This window comes from Microtus pennsylvanicus, chromosome 2 (assembly GCF_037038515.1).
Source record: "Microtus pennsylvanicus isolate mMicPen1 chromosome 2, mMicPen1.hap1, whole genome shotgun sequence".
Taxonomy (NCBI): Eukaryota; Metazoa; Chordata; class Mammalia; order Rodentia; family Cricetidae; genus Microtus; species Microtus pennsylvanicus.
In genome coordinates this window covers 142,051,726-142,070,055 of record NC_134580.1, presented here as the reverse complement: position 1 = coordinate 142,070,055, position 18,330 = coordinate 142,051,726, and the positions used below count along the sequence as shown (strand labels likewise).

General features: G+C 52.8%; 1 protein-coding gene across 2 annotated transcripts in view; it reads left to right on the top strand.

Moving 5' to 3' along the window:
• Positions 1–18,330, top strand: part of Ptgis (prostaglandin I2 synthase) — a 36,614-nt gene that overhangs the window by 11,129 nt on the left and 7,155 nt on the right. For both annotated transcript variants that reach the window (XM_075963127.1, XM_075963126.1), the window contains exons 2-7: positions 477–600; positions 2,036–2,214; positions 3,313–3,456; positions 5,750–5,901; positions 11,390–11,571; positions 17,934–18,102. In XM_075963127.1, coding sequence (XP_075819242.1) covers positions 571–600; positions 2,036–2,214; positions 3,313–3,456; positions 5,750–5,901; positions 11,390–11,571; positions 17,934–18,102 — 856 coding nt within the window. In that variant the 5' untranslated portion in view covers positions 477–570. The remainder of the gene's footprint in view (positions 1–476; positions 601–2,035; positions 2,215–3,312; positions 3,457–5,749; positions 5,902–11,389; positions 11,572–17,933; positions 18,103–18,330) is intronic.

The window sequence follows — 18,330 nt, the reverse complement described above, 5'->3', positions numbered from 1 at the left end:
TGACCCAAGCCCAGACTGGCTCAGAAAACTCTGCTTTTCTGCTGGGTGCTGGAAGCTTCCTCCCACAGGGAGCTGCCTATGCCTAGCCCCCAGCCTCTACCCGCACCTTTGAGCCCATTCTCTACCCAGAGGCCAATGGGTCTCCAGAACTTCATGGCACTGGTCGTCCTCAGCACACACCCTCCCAGGAACCCCACCTCACTCGGAGACTAAGCCACAGTCCGACTACCCACAAGCCCATAGGGCCTCACCCAGAGTCTCTCCAGCTCTGGCTACAGCTACACACCCTTGTCCTTATTCTTTAGCTCCCACACTGTTCTCTGAGCCCGTCGTACAACCCCAGGACCTTTGCTCTTGCTGTTCCTCCTGCTGGAACGCCTCCAGCTGTCTGTTGAGTGCCTCCTGTGACTTCTCTATGGCCTCTACTCTCTGTTCTCTCTCTTATCACATGGGGCTAAGTGCTGTGGTTTCTGTAGGCGACCCGGCGAGCCTCCCTTGGACTTGGGCAACATCCCCTGGCTGGGCCATGCCTTGGAGTTTGGGAGAGATGCTGCCAGCTTCCTCACCAGGATGAAGGAGAAGCATGGCGACATATTTACTGTAAGTGTCACTAGGGGAAAGGAGTGAGTGGCTGGTTCATCACTGGGGTCATCGACTCCTTCAACATCCACCCACACACTGACCCATGCATCTGTCACCCGTCCCTCTGTCCAACTGTGCATACCATGTATCAGTCATCAGCAGAGTGTTGGGCCCTAGGGTGCCTATAACCGCTCTCACAGGCCCACCCAGGGATGGGCTTCCTTGTTTAAGGTGCTTCTCAGTGCAATCAGGTTGGGAATTAAGATTAAATATTACACTTCCCCATCCATTAATCCATCTTTCTGTATACTCACCAAATTTGTCTATCAGCTCTCATCTATCTATCTGTTTACCTGTCTGTCTGTCTGTCTATCATCTATCTAGTCTATTGTTTTTAAGATTAATTTTTATTAATATCTCTGTGTGTGTGTGTGTGTGTGTGTGTGTGTGTATAACATCTGTTTGGGTGACTACAAAGGCCAGAGGAAAGTGTAAGATCTCCTGGAGCAGGAGTTACAGATGGTTGTACTGGATCTGAACTCAGGTCCTCTGGAATCCAGCCAGGGCTCTAACTGCTCTCCAGCCTCTGCCTACCTCTCAAAATTCACCCAGCATCCTTCCACTCATTCACCAACCCCCACCCAGCCTCCGTCTCTAGGGTCTATTTCCTCTGACCTCCCTCCATTCATCTCCCCACCTCTTTCTCCACCGACCACAGCCCACCCAGTGCTCACCATCAGCCCCTGACTCTGTCTCCTCTCTGCACAAGTACTTTCGTATTTCATCCACCCACCCTCCTATCTACCCACCTACCCACCCACCCACCTATCTACCCACCTACTCACCCACCCACCCGTCTACCTACCCACCCATCCACCTACCCATGCATCCACCCACCCTCCCACCCACCCTTCCACTCATCCACTCACTTATCCACCACCCACCCACTCGCTCTTCTACAGTTAGTCTGCTGGTTTTTACCCAGCAATGTCCATCCATCCACTCACCCATTCCCTTTGTGTGGTACCGGGAGTTGAACTCAGCACCTCATGCACACGAGGAAATCCCATACCATTTTTCATCTTCATGCCCCAGGCTCTTTCTCCCTCTTCGTTTGGAAACAGGGTCTTACTATTACCTGGGTTGGCCTTGAATGCATTCTAATCCAGTCAGGCCTTGAACTTGGGATTCTCCTGCCTCAGCCTCTATGGTCCTGGCTACACCCTTTCCTTCTAGAAGGCTTTGGCTGGTCTTAGCTCTGCTGCTTTTCAGCATGGAGATCTTAGGCACAGTGTCCCTTCTCCCAGCCTAGACGGGTGAGTGGCAGTCCCTAGCTCACACGATTGGTGGGACAAGCAAGAACACTGCTGCCCGGTGCCTGTGGGGCCAGTGCTTGCCCACAGATGCCTGAATACAGAGTCCACCATCACTCCTCCCCACACTCCTCCAACAGGTGCTGGTGGGAGGCAGGTATGTCACCGTTCTCCTGGACCCACACTCCTACGACGCAGTGGTATGGGAGTCGCGTACGCGGCTGGACTTCCACCCCTATGCCATCTTCCTCATGGAGAGGATTTTTGACCTGCAGCTTCCAAATTTCAACCCCAGCGAGGAAAAGGCCAGGATGAAACCGTGAGTGCAGAGATGGGCTTGTGGGTGGGCCTGGGCTGGGGCTTCAACCCTACATCCCAGATGGGTTGTGCTTGGCCTTGTCTGCCATGACGAAACACCATGACCAAAGCAGCTTGGGGAGGAAAGGGTTTATTTGGCTTCCACTTCCACACCATCATAGTCCATCACTGAAGGAAGTCAGGGCAGGAACCCAATCAGGGCATGGAGGGGTGCTACTTACTGGTTTGCTCAATAGGACTTGCTCAGCCTGTTTTCTTATAGGACCCAGGCCCACTATCCAGGGATGGTACCACCCACAATGGGCTGAGCCCTCCCCCATCAATCACTAACTAAGAAAAAGTCCTGCAGGTTTGCCTACAGCCAAATATTACGGGGTTATTTTCCCAACTGAAGGTCCCTCCTCTCAGATAACTCTAGCCTGTGCCAAGTTGACCTAAGATTAGTTGCACAGCCCTGAAGCCACTGTCCAGGAGCGACAGTTAGAAAACAAATGCAACCGGAATCCCAGTCTGGCCCACACCTGCTGGTTCTTGTTGCCACCAATAGATTCCGCAGGTAGCTCTGTCCCCTGGACACTCCAGCCAGTTGCTGCCAATTGTGGCTTAGGTGGAGCCTGACATGTAGACAGCCGGCATCTCACCTTGGCTTTGCATAGCCGCTCCCCAGGCTCCGCTCAGCATGAACGAGGCCCAGGCCCCCCTCACTCTTGCCTCATGCCCCCCTAGTCTGTGTCACTCAGATCCACATGAGGAGACCATTAGCAGCCCTCTGCTGAATTTCCCAGGGGAGGAGCCAGTTTCCTGGGCCCTCCATGTCCAGAAGCCGGTGGGAAGCCCATGGGTCCCTTGTCCGAGTTTGTGCACCAGGCAAGGACAGATTGTCCTGGCCAAGAGCTCTCATAATGTGGAGTGGGGCCGACTAGGGTTTAGCCCCAGTTTTACCACTCCCTGGCTGCGCGGCCTTGTCCTGATGCTGTTCCGCATGCCTGAGTTCCTCCACCGTAAAACAGTGTCTCGGTGGTGACCATCATTTTAACACACACAGTCTTTTTTCTGAGTACAGTAAGGGTGAGTAGCTAACTTCTGTTGCTGGTCTCAGGCTGCTGATGCACAGAGACCTGCAGGCGCTCACGGAAGCTATGTACACCAACCTCCGCACGGTGCTGCTGGGGGACTCCACAGAAGCGGCCAGCGGCTGGCATGCGACAGGCCTCCTCGATCTCTCCTACAGCTCCCTCCTCAGGTGAGCCCACGACCTCATCATGGGCACCGTGGGAGAAGCTCAGAGCAGAGTGTAGTAGGGAGGTGGTTTAGGTGGGAACCAAAATTTACCTCAAACAACTTGGGCAGCAAAGCAGACGCTAGCTGCACAAGGGCCCCCAGCGTTCTCTGGAGCAGGAGTCACCGAGCCGGGCATCACAGAGCATCTGGCCTAGGGTCTAGACTCTGCCTCTCAGAGGCCAACAGAGAGGATGCTCAGCTTGTCCGGAAGCCAGACCTCATGACTGTAGTGAAAACAGTACAGCCAAGCGCAACTCCTTCAGCTGTGCTGGGTCCTCAACGGTCCCATGGGGCAAAGCAGGGGACAGAGCAAATGCATTCCTTATGCCTGGGAAGGCATAGATCCCGAGATAGGACGTCTGGGGGTGTCTCCAACCTCACTGATGAGCTCTAACTGTGGGACTGAGAAGCACCTGCTGTGCCAAGACCCTGGCGAGGAAACAGTGAATGCAAAGGTCCTGGGGTGGGAAGAGGCTGGGTGAAGGGGCCAGTGTGGCTAGAGCAAAGTGGAAGAGGGGAGACCAGGTGGAGAGGTCTGCAGAAGCCAGGCTCGCAGCCTGGAGGAAGATCTTGGAAAGTAGATTTAGCCGGGTGGCGGTGGTGGTCCTTTAGGGCCTGACAAAGGGGCCCGATGCAGTCTCATTCATACGCTTTATGCTCCTGTGTAGGGGACATCTGTAGGTGAGAACCAGACAGAGGGACCCACTGGGATGCGTGTAGTCTCCCAGGTGGGTCCCAGTGGAAGCCTGTACTTGGGAGAGAACAAGGACACGTGGTTGACACAGTCCACTGAAGGCTTTTAAAAGGTGGGGAGGGTTGAGAGACTGTTTCTCTCTCAATCGTTCATAGCACCATTAAAAAAAAAAGACATTTTAATTATCCTCAGAAGTTCAGAGCAGCACGTGTGCTTCTGATAAAAAGGCAGCTGTTTGTTGACACACGAGCGCACACGGGTGACATCAGGTCTGGGTGGCTGGATGGGTAAACTCCATTTTCCGCAAGGTGGTAACTTACAGACCCCACTTGTCAGATGGAAAACTGAGACCTGGGGACTCATTAGAGTCCCCATCAGGGTCACAGGTGACCGCTCTCGGCCACACCCGCAGCGGGGTACTCCTTCCTTCTCCTGCTGTGCGCTATTTGCGCAGGGAGCAGGCCTGCGCTGTCCTACACGGTGCCGCTGCAGGTCCTTCAGGATGCAGAGCTGATCTGCAGACAGCGGAGCAGTCTCTGACGGTTTACGGCACCAGGCGCCACCTAGTGGCCTTCTTGATCCACTTAGGTTAGTGAGCTATTCTGGGCTGTTTCACCAGCTACCCAGAGGCTATTCAAGAAATGGGAGGAAAAGAAACTTCCAGGATGAGGCTGAGGTGTGGGAAGGTTGAGCTGACCTCTGATTCCTAGAAGTTCCTAGGGGGCAGTAGGCTTCTTGTTAGCCCAGAGGAAAGAGCAGGTGCCGGTCCCCTGCCCTGAGGACTTGTCCCCAGGGACAGACGCTAGGCTGGACTGGGAAGAGAAGTGGAGTGCACACAGGGAATGCTGGTGACCTGGATGGCTGTTGTCAGACAGACTGTGATAGCCTGTCACCACAGCGCTCAGCAGGGTGCTCTATTTATCTACCCTTCTTTCCAGCCATCCACCCATCTGTCCAGCCATCCTGCCACCCGTCCACCCACCCACCCATCTGGCCACGCACATCCATCCTTCACTCACCCCTTCACCTCCTACCTAGTCCCATCCATCTACCCACTCCTCCATCTGTGTATCCGCCCTCCCATCCACATCCATCCATCCACTCACCCGTCTGTGTATTAGCCCCACACATCCACGTCCATCCACCCACTCACTCATTCCTCCATCAGCCTACCTACCACTCCCCACTGACCCAACACTCTCTGCAGGCCTACTGCTGCATGCACTGTGTGGGGGAGGTGCAGGCTGGGGACTAGGCATGGTTCTCTCATTCCCATCTTCCCTCATTCTGTTTCCCCCCATCTTCCTGCTTGGAAGATCTTCTGGGAGACCCATGACTGGGGGAGTTCAAGAGGTAGAGTGGTGGTCTGCTTTATTCTGTTGCTGTGGAAAGACACTCTGAGTAGAAGAAACTTGGGGAGGAAAGGGCTTATTTTATGAAGACAGGAACCTGAAGCAGGGAAGGAACTAAAGACAGGAGCCTGAGGCAGGAACTACAGACAGGAGCCTGAGGTAGGGCAGGAACTAAAGACAGGAATCTGACTTGTTGCCATCATCCCCAGAGCCGGATACCTGACCCTGTATGGAGTGGAGGCCTCGCCCCGCACCCATGAGAGCCAAGCGCAGGATCGTGTCCACTCAGCTGACGTCTTCCACACTTTCCGCCAGCTGGATCTACTGCTCCCCAAACTGGCCCGAGGCTCCTTGTCAGGGGGTAAGCACTGTGAGGTCACATCAGAAATGGGTAGTGATCCATGTCACAGGGTTTTCATTGCTGTGAAGAGTCTGGTGAAGGAAAAACGCTGGGGTGACTGACATCTTCAGAGGTTTGGTCCCTTATCATCATGGTATGTCATGGCAGCCTGAAGGCAGACACAGTGCTAGAGAAGTAGCTGAGGATTCCATCTTGACTCACAGGTAACAGGAAGTGGTCTGTATTACTGGGTATGACTTGAACACGAGACCTCTAACCCGCCTCCACAGTGACACACTTCCTCCAACAAGACCACACCCACTCCAACAAGGCCACACCTCCTAATAGTGCCACTCACTTTGGGGGCCATTTTCTTTCAAACCGCTACAGATTTCATGCAAAGACTGGATCTGATTTCCCTCAAGAAGCAACAAGAGCCAGGCATGGTGGTACACGCCTTTAGTCCCAGCACTTGGGAGACAGAGGCAAGAAGTTCTCTGTGAGTTCGAGGCCAGCCTGGTCTACGGAGCAAGGTCTAGGACAGACGAGGCTGCATAGTCAGACCCTGCCTCAAACAGCCAAAAACTAAAACAATTAACTAATTAATTAGTTACTATAAAAGAAGCTGTGATGAAGTATCCAAGGAAAACATCTTAAAGCTGGAAGGGTGTATTTTGGCTCCTGGTTTCCTAAGGTTTCAATTCACAGCCACATGGCTCCATTGCTGTTGGCCTGAGGTGTGGCTGAACATGATGGGGGCAGCAGCATTGCCTCATGGCAGCCAGGAAGTGGGGAAAGCTGGAGGAGGAAGAAGGGTCTGGGGAAAAAGGCACCCCCCTTAAAGGCAACTCCTATGACCTGCTGCCTCCAGGTCCCCGCTCCCACTGGCCCTTTCTAGCTGGGAACTTCGTTGGGCATTAACCCATCCATCAGGCCAGTGTCCCCACAGTCCAGCGCTCTCTCCTTAATGCCACCAGCTGGGGACCAAACCTTCAGCACATGAGCGTGTTGGAGACACATTTCATATCCGACCATTGTTGACAGAGGTTTCTGTCCCGCCTGGTCCTGCAACCATTCAGTCCCAAAGAAACAGAGGTCTACATTCATTATAAACTGGTTGGCCTAGTAGCTCAGGCTTCTTATTAATTAATTCTTACATTGTAAATTAGCCCATTATTCTTGTCTATGCTACCCACGTGGCTTGGTACCTTTCATCAGCGAGGCATTTTCATCTTGCTTCCTCTGCATCTGGGTGACAACTGCAGACTGAGCTTTCCTTTCCCAGGATTCTCCTGTTCTTGTCCCGTCTCTGCTTCCTGCCTGGTTGCACCACCTATACTTTCTACCTGGCTACTGGCCAATCAGCATTTTACTAAACAAGTACAAGAAACAAATCTTTACAGGGTAAAACCATTGTCCCACAGCACACCATGGTGGTCCATTTGGATTCAGAGATCTCAAGGAGACCAAGCCAAGTGCATATTTGATGGGAGCCATGAGGAGGCTCGGAAGAGCCATGTCTTCCAGAATCTCTCCTCTGCTGGTGGCTTTGAGCCAGCCACTTCTCTCTGTCCCCTGCTGTGGTGGTGCAGCACAGCAGAAAGGAGAGGAGGAGACAGACTCCTTTGGTCTCACTGTGTCAGATGGGGAGGGTGGCACCATCTGAGAAGGTGGCAGTTAGGGTTAGCCGAGGTTGTAGCAGCATCACTTGCTGAGATCTTTTGTTCTGATCATCAACCAGGCTGAGTGTGGTCACATCTGAGATACATCTTATGTTTGTTTGTTTGTGTTTTTTCAAGACAGGTTTCTCTGAATAGCCCTGGCTGTCCTAGAACTCACTCTGTAGACCAGGCTGGCCTTGAACTCATAGAGATCCGCTTGCCTCTGCCTCCCAAGTGCTGGGATTAAAGGTGTGCGCCACCACCACTCAGCACATCTTTGTATTTTTTTTAAAAATATGTTTTCTTTCTGCTTCATTTTGATTTTTTTTTTTGAAACAAGGTCACTCTACAGACCAGGCTGGTCTTAAATTTAGGATCCTCCTACCTCAGCCTCCCAAGAGCTAGGATTACAGCCATGGAGCAATTTAAACACTTGCCCAGAAGATAAGGCCTAGGGCCTGTCTTTCTGTTGGTTTGCCCGTCTGCTGGGTAGATGCTGCCACTTGCATATCCTCACAGTTTTATCAGAACGCAGCCATCAGTCTTTAAGTTCTTGCCAATCTGGAGGGCAGGAAGGCACTGGCGTCCTGCTCACCTCCCCACCTGCCGTGCTGAGGCATCGTGCTGCTTCTCTGGCTTCCGCGTGCCTTTTCTGTGAGCCATCCACACAATCGTCTTTATAGAGAATGTTCATGTTCTAACGCGGTCCCTGGGGCTGATGTCACAGAACCCCCTTTGCAGACAGAAAGACTGAGGCTCACATAGGTGACATCACTTGTTATAGATGCAGCAGAGTAGGTAGCATGCGCACTTTGTCTTGCTGGAAAATACAGTGTGTTAAGCATGTGTCCCATCCCGGCACCAGTTGCTTCTACAGAAAATGTTAGCATTTCTTCATTGTCCGTTCTTCCATGGGAGCCTAGCCTTTCATGGCTGCACTTCCTAGTGTGAGCAGCAGGTGGCAGTGTTGGACAGCTGCCCTCTGGTGAAAACAAGTATTTCACAGACCTTTTGAGTGGCGCTGCACATGCACTGGAGACCAACTGGGCAAAGTCCACCAAAATATCAAATGTAGATTTTTTTCTCCTGTGCTCCCTCTCCCAGGAAATAATCCTCCAGAAATACACACATATGGTACAAAGAAAGATACTCATGGCCATGTTGCCTTTGACAGCAGGAGCTAGAACTCAGCCGGACCAGAGTAGGGGCTGATTAAATACATAAGGCATCATATGATAGCAGACCCCAAATCTGTGAAATAGAAGGGGATGAAACCCATGACAGCTGGTGAACTTTTCACCTCGATCAAGATGTGCCAGTGAGGTGTGGCTAAAAAGACAAGTTGGAGGTTCAGCGAGAAACCCTGTCTCAAAAAGTAAGGTGGAGAGCAGTAGAGAAATGGTTCTCAACCTGTGGGTCGTGACCCCTTTGGGTCAAATGACGCTTTCACAGGCATTGCCTAAGACTATTGGAAAACAGAGATATTTACATTACAATTCATAACAGTAGCAAAATTACAGTTATGAAGTAGCGACCAACAGTTTTATGGTTGGGGGTCAGCACAGCACTGTATTAAAGGGTTGGGGCATAGGAAGGTTGAGAACACTGATCTAGAGGGAGGCTCCCAACATCGATCTCTGGTCTCCACATGCACACAGATGTGAGTGTGCCCGCCTACACATGTGCACACGCACACACACACAAAGCCACAGACTACACGAGGAACTGAAAATGTCAGGTTGGTCCTCGGGGGCAGCAGACATTTCTGTGGTTGTGTTGAGCTCTTTGCCTCTTTTCTGGCTATCTGGTCAGACGGCCCTTTGTAAAATCCTCCCTATGTTGATCTCACCTGGGGATTCACACAGTCAGCCTGGCTGGAGCCTGGGCTCCCAGGACATTGGGAGCACTCAAGAACCCAGCGCAGTGGGAGATGCCGGAAAGCTATGTGCTTCAGATGAGCGCATGGTCTCACTGTTTAAATCTGGACTGTTGCACCGCCCAAAATGGTATAAAGAAGCTGAACCCATTGTCTGAAACAATTGCCAACCGACTTCAAAAACAGTAAGGCCAGGCTGGAAGATGGCTCAGTCTGCAGAGTGCTGACCACGCAGACATGAGGACCTGAGTTCCGATCCCAGAGCCCACATAAAAGCGGGCTACGGCAGCACTGGGTTGACAGCTTTTCCAGTGGGATCCCTGGACTTGCTGGCCAGCCAGTATACCACATCTGCAAGCTCTGCTTCAGTGACAGATACAGTGCCTCTGAAAGGAGGTGGAGAGGGACCAATACTGAGCTTTAACTTCCATATACACATGCATGCATGTCCCTTTCAACATGTGCACACAGTAAGCCTATGCACTCGTGCCCTCCTTGACATGTGCACACTTGTAACCTTATGCATGCACCCTCAACACATGTACACTAGTAAGTCTATGCATGCCCACTCAGTACATGCATAGTGAGCCTATGCATGCACCCTCGATATGTGCACACTAGGAAGCCTTTGCATGCATGCCTCTCTCAACACATGCACACTAGAAAGCCTTTGCAGGCATGCTCCCCCAACACTAGAAAGCCTATACACATATGCCCTCCTCAACACGTGCACACTTGTAACCCAATGCTTACACCCTCAACATGTGCACACTAGGAAGCCTATGCACGCACCCTCAACACATGCACACTCATAAGCCTATGCTTAGCCATGTGTTCCATCCTCACAAACTCCTGGGACTTGAGGCTGCCAGGTCTGCACCTGGCACACAGTGAGAGAGCTTCCAGCAGCCCCAGGAGGTGCCCAGCTTCCCTGGGATAACTTTGGAGACCAGTGAACATCATGTTTGTGTGTATGCTCTGAGGTGGTGTGTAAAGATGAGACTAGTTCCCCAAAGAGCATTGCCAGGCATGTCCCCTGGTCCAGATGGGCAACCACTGTGGTGTCACTGAGGGATGTAATAGATGGGACACTGTACAGCATTCATGTCAACAACCCAGCCTTGCCTGGTAGCTCACAGACTGCAAGCCAGCGGTGTTGTTCCACACAGACCCACACTGCCCTCCCTGGTGGACCACCTGTGTAGACAGAGGTTCTCTCCTATCCCTGCTTCACGTCCAGGCTGGTGTCCTTGAAGCAAAGCTGACCTTCAGATAGTCTGAGATACTTTTACGGCCTGTGCTGACTTCAGTGTCACTGTCACAAATGCAAGGAGGCCAGGGCGCAACTCAGATACGCAAGGGCCCGAGTTCCATCCCCAGCAGCAGGAACAGTAGACAGACAGACAGACACATGTGTTTCCACAACACCTGGGTCATTAGCTTCTTTAGAAAACACCGAGTCTTCCTGGTGGCTCCACCATGCCGGTGGGGGGGGGGGGGTTGCAGCGACCAAGAGGTCTCCCCTTTCTTCAGGTCTACATGGCTTCCACGGGGTCTCTTCCTTTGCTGACCTTACCTGTCTGCTCTAGAGGAAGTTGAGTGGAAAGCCCAGGTCTGTGTCCCCACCAATGGTCAGCGCGGCTCTTTCTGGTATGCTGAGGCCCTGATCTTGCCAGGGAGGGAGGCTGTTGCCTAGAGTGTGATCCTCTTATGCGGCCCCGAGATCCCCACACATTTGTTAAATCTCGATTGAGTTCTTGCTACGGAGAGTTCTCTCTTGCAGGGACAGGCCCTTACGCCTTTCCTAAGCACCATGGGTCCTAAACAAGGTGTCTCACAAGGCTTCACCCCAAACCTTCCCACCAGTGACACCCAGAGCATCAAGTGTGCAACTTTGTGAAAAGCTGAGGCTGGGTGGCCCTGTCCTACAGGTGACTCTAAAACCTTCCTCTTCTGTGTTCTGTCCCTGCAGGGGATAAAGACCATGCATGCAGTGTCAAAGGTCGCCTGTGGAAGCTGCTGTCCCCAGCCCAGCTAGCCACCAGGGTTGACCGGAGCAGCTGGCTGCAGAGTTATGTGAGGCATTTGGAAGAGATGGGGGTGTCGGAGGAAATGCAGGCCCGGGCCCTGGTGCTGCAGCTCTGGGCCACACAGGTGGGTATATGGGTGTGTAGGTGTGGAATTCACATGCGTCTGGTGGTGTGAGCACACGAGGGTGTAAGCACACAGCCTGCTGGGGACTTTGTCCTGTCCAGCAGCTTTGTAACCAGGCAGTCCGTATGATAGGTAACATATGGAAAAATGGCAGACTGATAGAAAAGTGGGTTTCATGTAGCCCAGGCTTGCCTCAAACTTCCTATGTAGCCAAGGATGACCTTGAATATGTGATCCTCCTTCTACCTTCTGAATGCTGGGATTATAGGTATGTGCCACACCATGCCTGGTTTATAAGGTACAGGTGTAGACAAGGAAATTCACCTGGAGTTTAATGAACTCCTGTACACGCTACCTTGGTTCTCCAGCCCCTCGCGCCCCAGTTCCTTTCTTTCCCTCTCTCCTGTTGTGATTTTTGTCCCATTTGTGACTAAATTGCAGATAACCGGACTCTTTCCCTCTGCTTACATCAGAACATCTCCCACATGACCACAGCTTGACATCAAACTAGATGGCTTAGCCCAGCCCCGCCATCGTGGTCTCAGCGGCATCCCAGAGGTGCCTCTGTCTTTTGTTACTTTCCCATCCCTGTGATGGGAGACTCCGACCAAAGTGTCTTCAGGCAGGGAGGGGGTATTTTAATCACAGCTCCAGGTCGCAGGCCATCACTGTGGGAAAGCCACAGCGGCAGGCAGTTGACGGCTAGTCACAGTACACTGGTGGTCAAGAATCAAAGAGCAGCGAACATCATCTGTGCTCAGCTCCTCTGTCCCCTCACACAGGGCAGGCCCAGCACGGGAGCGCAGCTGCCTCAGGTAAGGCAGGTTTGTCCTCAAAGGTGTGCAGAGCCCTTCCTTCTCCCAGGCTGTTCCCCATCTCAAGCTAACAGCTGAGAAGAGTCACTCGGGGCTCACCCTGGCCTGGGCCTCTGCGTCAGCATCTGACGTGGCACCGAGCCATCCCACCTCCTCAGTCTCCGTTCTCCCGGCGCTGTTCTCGTCTTTTCACTGCTTTCCATGACCGTGGCATTTTTCGTGGTTGTTCTTGTAGCGTGCAGACCAGTGATTCTTAGAATCGCTGAAAAACTCCTTCGAGGACCTGCAGCAGGTCCTTCTGGGAATGCCTGCGCTTCAGACAGGTTGGGGCAGGGAGCTGGGGTCCAGGAACCACACTCAGTGACTAGGGAGGAGAATGTGTGGTGGGAAGCAGGGCTGGGACTGGGGCCATCCTGGGAGTCACAGCCAGAGGCGCGGCAGGGAGGCTCAGGGAAGCCAGATTTAGGGATCTGGGAATTTGGAATATTGCAGGGCAGGGGAGGCAGCAGGTGTGAATAGCGGAACCTGCCAGGGGCAGCCCCAAGGGGTTGAGCAGGCTGCAGCCAGGTGAGCGAGCATACCAAGGGAAGAGTCCCGATGTGGAGCTAGGAAGAGTTCCAGATTTTAATGTGTGTGTGTCTGGTACCTAAGAGGCCAGTAGAGGGTGGAAGATCTTCTAGAACTGGAGTCACAGATGGTTGTTAGCACCATGTGGGTGTTGGGAATTGAACCCAGGTCCTCTGAAGGAGCAGTGCATGCTCTTAACCTCTGAGCCATCCCTCCAGCCTTGATTTCTGAGATCTTAAGGTTCCCCTTAAGGACAGGAACAGGAGGCTATGCTGGCCACTGAGATACTGGAGAATGATGCGTAAATCTAATTAATCGTATCGATAAAAACCAGGAATCAGAAATCAGGGTAAAAATTTGAAAGATCAGAGAAGCAGAGGGGCAGCCACAGGCCCTTCCCACCTCTCCCATTCCTTCATCCAAAAGACCAAGATCCTGTCTCAGCCCCGCCTTACCGCTTCCTGACCTCTCTCTATAGTCCTCCAAACCTCTATGGTCAGCTAGTGGCTGGCTCTGCCCTCTGACTCCAAGCAAGCTTTATTTGTCAGAACGCAATGGAAACATCACACAGCAGGAGAGTCAGATAGATGCAGGGAACTAAGACTGCAGTCAGTGACGTGGGGTCCTGTAGCAAACGCTAACGTTTGAGAAAGGCGTAGTCTCTTGAAAGCGGTGAGTCTGAGGCCTGGTCTCTGCTCTCACCCCGCCCAGCCCCTTACCTTCTCTAGGCCCCACTTGGCAGTGACTGTCGGACAGGCTGATGTCCCTGGGTGGTTCCTCTCCATCGACCGGCAACTTATTTTTAGTTGTCCTCAGAGCTATTAACTGTCCTGCAGGCGAAGGCTGGCGGGGGCCGGCCAGGGCTTAATCAGCAGTTGGCCCTATGCAGGCCTGATAACATATTTATGGGCTAGAAGGACAGGGTGCTCCAAAGTGTCCTCAGAGCCCCCGTGGAAATGACCTCCGCCCACAGAGTAGGAAGTTGGCCAGGCACTCGAGAGCCAGATCCCAGGGAGTGGCCTCCGGTAGGGCTAAGAGTAGGGACAGGTCTTCCCAGCAGAGGGGTCCAAAGGATTCTGAATCGGGACAGCAGGGCAGAAGGCTGTATTGTCCAACAGTCTGAATGCCAGCTGTGGGGCCTGGGTATGGCTTTCCCTTTCTAGCAAGTCAGTCACAGCACCCTGCAGTGCCTCAGTTTACCCATCAGTACAATAACTATGCAGCCCCTTCCTCAGGGTTAGCTGTGACAGTGAAGGGAGCTTTTAGATCCACCCCCAGCAGTGGCAAAGGCTTATCAGGTATTTCCACAGAGATCTGTAAAAATGGGCCTAGAGTGTACCCCTGTGCACTTGGGACTTGGGAGCTGGAGACAGGAGGATTAGAAGCTCAGGGTCACCCTCTTCTACACAGTGAGTTTCAGGCTAGCCTGGGATACATGAGACCTTGTTTCCAAAGCCAACCAAACAAAACATTGGCAACAGAAATGCATCAGGCTCCACACGTGCATGGCCTCATTCTAGAAACTGTGTATGGAGTGATGGGAAGGGCAGGTGAAAGTTCTCATCTGTGGAGCAAGCCTCTGGCAGGGAAGAGCACAGTCAGCGAGGTCACTAGAGAGACCTCAGTGGGCAGGTGGCATCTGAGCAGAGGTTTGGCGTGAGCCACCGTGGGGGTCTCTGGGATGAGAGTTTCAGGCAGGGAGAGTAGGTGCAAAGGTCGTGGAGAGGCAGCAGGTGTCACAGAGCCCCTCCAGACCTCGTGGGTATGAGGGAGCTTTATTCCAGGCAAAGTGGGTCCCCTAAAGACTGTGTAGCAGCAGAGTGTGGCCTGTTGGGCTTTCGAGGGGAAGAGGAAGCCGGGGACCACAGTCTCTAGGTCAGAGAAAGTGGAGTGGAGAGCAGGGGAGAGGTGGCGGGCTCTGAGGTCCCCCGTGGTAGGTGCAACCCTGGGAGCCAGGATCAGTAAGCATCCAGTCGAGTTTGGGTCTGAGCCCAGGAGGGAGAAAGGACTGTTAATGGCCGGGGAAGATGGTGGGGGGAGCAATCAAGTCAGAGGCTTGGGGTTTGGTCACATGAGATGCGGCTGGTCTAGATGCTCAGGGTTAGGATGTAGGGCCCAAGACAGACATGTAGGACCCAGAGGTGTACAGGTGGCACTGGGGATAAGGGGAAAGAAGCAGGGTCCCAACCCAAGGGCTCTTCAGATGGAAGGGTGGGAAAGTCAGGGAGCCAGCCAAGGAGGCATGGGGACAGGGCTGAGGAGGTGGGGATACCCGTACAAATAGCTGTTTGAGAGGCAGGGTGAGGAGCCCGAGGAATCTGCTGAGGTGGAGGAACCGTAGCTGCAGCGGCTATTGCGGATAGGAGACTGTGAGTCTGAGCTGTCCTGTGGGCCGACCGTCGCATTGAACATGCTGCAGACATCATCCGGATCCTCTCAAAGCTGGCTGAAACTGGGGCCCCAAGGCCAGGAGGAGACTGCTGGGGGAGGTAGCACACAGCCCAGCATCCCAAGGCCTGGGAGGAGGCAGCTCCTGAAGACTGAGATCTCAGGTCCAGGCTGGGCTGGGTTGGGGGTGGTGTCTGGAGCTGGCACAGGCTGGCTCCAGCCTCAGGCAACCACAACTCTGGGGATCCTGGGGATAGGAAACTGATTGGCATCACCCCCTCAGCCCAGCCTCCTTTCAGCATCCTCCTCCTGTTTCACCACTGCCTCTGCCTTCAGCCTGACCACAAGATAAGGTTAGACCAGAAAGCCCTTCATAAGCTCACAGAGGCTAGACCCCATGGGAGAAAGCCAGGGTGCACATATGTGTACACACACACACACACACACACACACACACACACACACACACTGTGCAGTTGGCAGAAGCCTGCTAAGGCCATGCACCTGTCTTTCTCCAGTTTTCTATTTGATTTCACATCCTAACGTGGACAACCCTCACAACATGGCAGACCACCATAAACCGTGCAGGACACATACCACAGTGCATCCATTAGAAGCAGTACGTCTAATAGGAGATTCAACTGGGGCCAGGTGTGAATTCACACCTTTAATGCCAGCACTCTGAGGGGAGAGGCAGGTGCATCTATGGGTTTAACGCCAGCCTGGTCTACATATTAAGTTCTAAGTTAGCCAGGGCTATGTAGAGAGACTCTGTCTTTAAAAAGAAGTGTAAATTAAAAAAAAAAAAAGGCCATATATTTAACAGAGAGCAAGAAGTGTACGAGAAGGCAGGTTTGAGGGAGGAAAGAGAAGGGAAAAAAATGATGTCATTATAGTTTAAGTTCAAAAAATAAAAGATTAAAACAACAATAAAGAAATTCAAGCAGGTTGAGCAGATACGTGTATGGGAAGAAAATCTGGGGCTGGGGGCATGGCGGGGAGATGACTCCATTTGTAACAGGCTCGCCCTGCAAACATAAAGACCCAAGTGACAGTCCCAGAACCCATGTTACAAAGGAAAATACGCCAGGTGTGAAGGCTCACATCTGTGGTCACAGCACTGGGGTGGCGAGACAGCCACATCCCTGAAGCTCACTAGCTGGCCTAGCCTACTGAGACAGCCTGTCTGAAGACAAGGCGGGCAACACCCGAGGACCTGCAGCAGAGGCTGCCCTCTGGCCTCCACATGTGAACACACCTGCATGTGGACCCCCCCCCCCCCCAAACAGAAAGTCAATCAGCCACTTCACGCTCCCAGCCCCCAGCCTCTGTCCCACAGGTGACCTCAGGGAGGGGTCCTGCGTCTCCTAAAGACGGCCTGTGCCCTCGCATGACCCTCTTCAGACACACCCAGTGGCTCAGACGAGCCCTGCTCCACACCTTGCAGCCTGCCTGCTCCTGTGTCTTTCAGACCTAAAGGAACGGGGATTTTGTTGTTGTTGTTGGTGGTGGTGGTTTGTTGTTTTTTAAAACAACTTACCACATGGTAGGCCATCATTCCCACTGGTGTTAGCTTGTTTCCGATTTGGGAGTGCTGAGTTAGGGCTGCAACTCGTATCCTCTGCCTGGTGCAGTTATGTGTGCAAGACCTTATTGGGAATGATGATGTCTAAGGGGGCTGCTTGGGTCTCTGACTACAGCCGCATTTAGGGCAGAGAAAACCTCCCTGCAGCTTGAGGTTGCTCGGGATCTATATCTGCGTCATTGGGAGGTGCCGAGGAGCTGGGTGAAGAGGTTTAGGCAGGTCCGCTCTGGGTTTGGAGCACACCGTGGCATTGATTTCCCTAGTTTCTCTTTAGGAAGGTTTTGTTAAGAAGCTAACGGCCTTTAACTGCTCTTCTGCTCTTCCTTTGGGAGATTAACCGGAACAGAAGGAGCATGGAAGGAAATTTCGTCTTCTAAACTATGAATAGCTATTGTTATCAGCTGGTGAAACCCGGCAGCCTGTGCTGATAGACGTGAGCTCACAGGTCTGTGGATCTGACTGGTCTAGACTGGCCCAGCTGGGGCAATGTAGCTGTGCCCTGTGTGCCTTTCATCCTGGATCCAAAGGCTCAGTCAAAGGGAGGGGACACAAATATGGTCTCTGAAGGCCAGGGCTTAGATCTACTATCCATTACTTCCACTTTATGCTACTTGTTAGTCAAAGCAAGTTCATGGCTGAGCTCAAGTTCAAGGGCAGGGAGATGCCTCTTCTGTGCAAACTATCGAGGAACATGGCAAGCCCCAAGTGAAGTCACCCCCAAACATTCTTAGTGTTCTTGCCGTGCAATTTGTTCTGCTGAAGGAGGCTTCCCCAAGTGACCCCAGACCGGGGGCTTCCCTTGAGGTCAGGCTGGCATGTGTGCTCTTCAAGTCAGTACCAGTCTCAACCAAACAAAACTCCAAGCATATTTGGCTGCAGTCTGGGGCTGAAGTGACTGAGTGTTGATGGGCCAGTGTGGGAACCGGGCATGCTGAGCGCTGCACCATGGCTCAGTTCAAGGAGCCCTTGTGGTCATTTGGTGAGTGACAGGCTTCTCCTTGTTGCAGGGGAATATGGGTCCCGCGGCCTTCTGGCTCCTTCTCTACCTCCTCAAGAATCCTGAGGCCCTTGAGGCGGTCCGTGAGGAGCTGAAGCGCATTGTCTGGCAAGCGGAGCAGCCTGTTTCGGAGATGAGCACCCTCCCACAGAAGGTTCTCGACAGCCTGCCTGTGCTAGGTAGGATTATCAAGCCTGCTAACCTGGGTACCTCCAAGGGTCCCTCAGTGTCCTCCATGCCCAGTGTCACTACCCAAAGCTCCTCCTGGCCTCTAGAGATTTGTGGTGTTAAGTAACAGAGAACCAGAAGGAGCTGTGATGAAAAAGAGGTTCAATCCGAGTCACGCAACTGAGAGCCTTGAGCTCTATAGCTTCAGGCTCAGGCGAAGCCAGGGGCTTGAACAATGT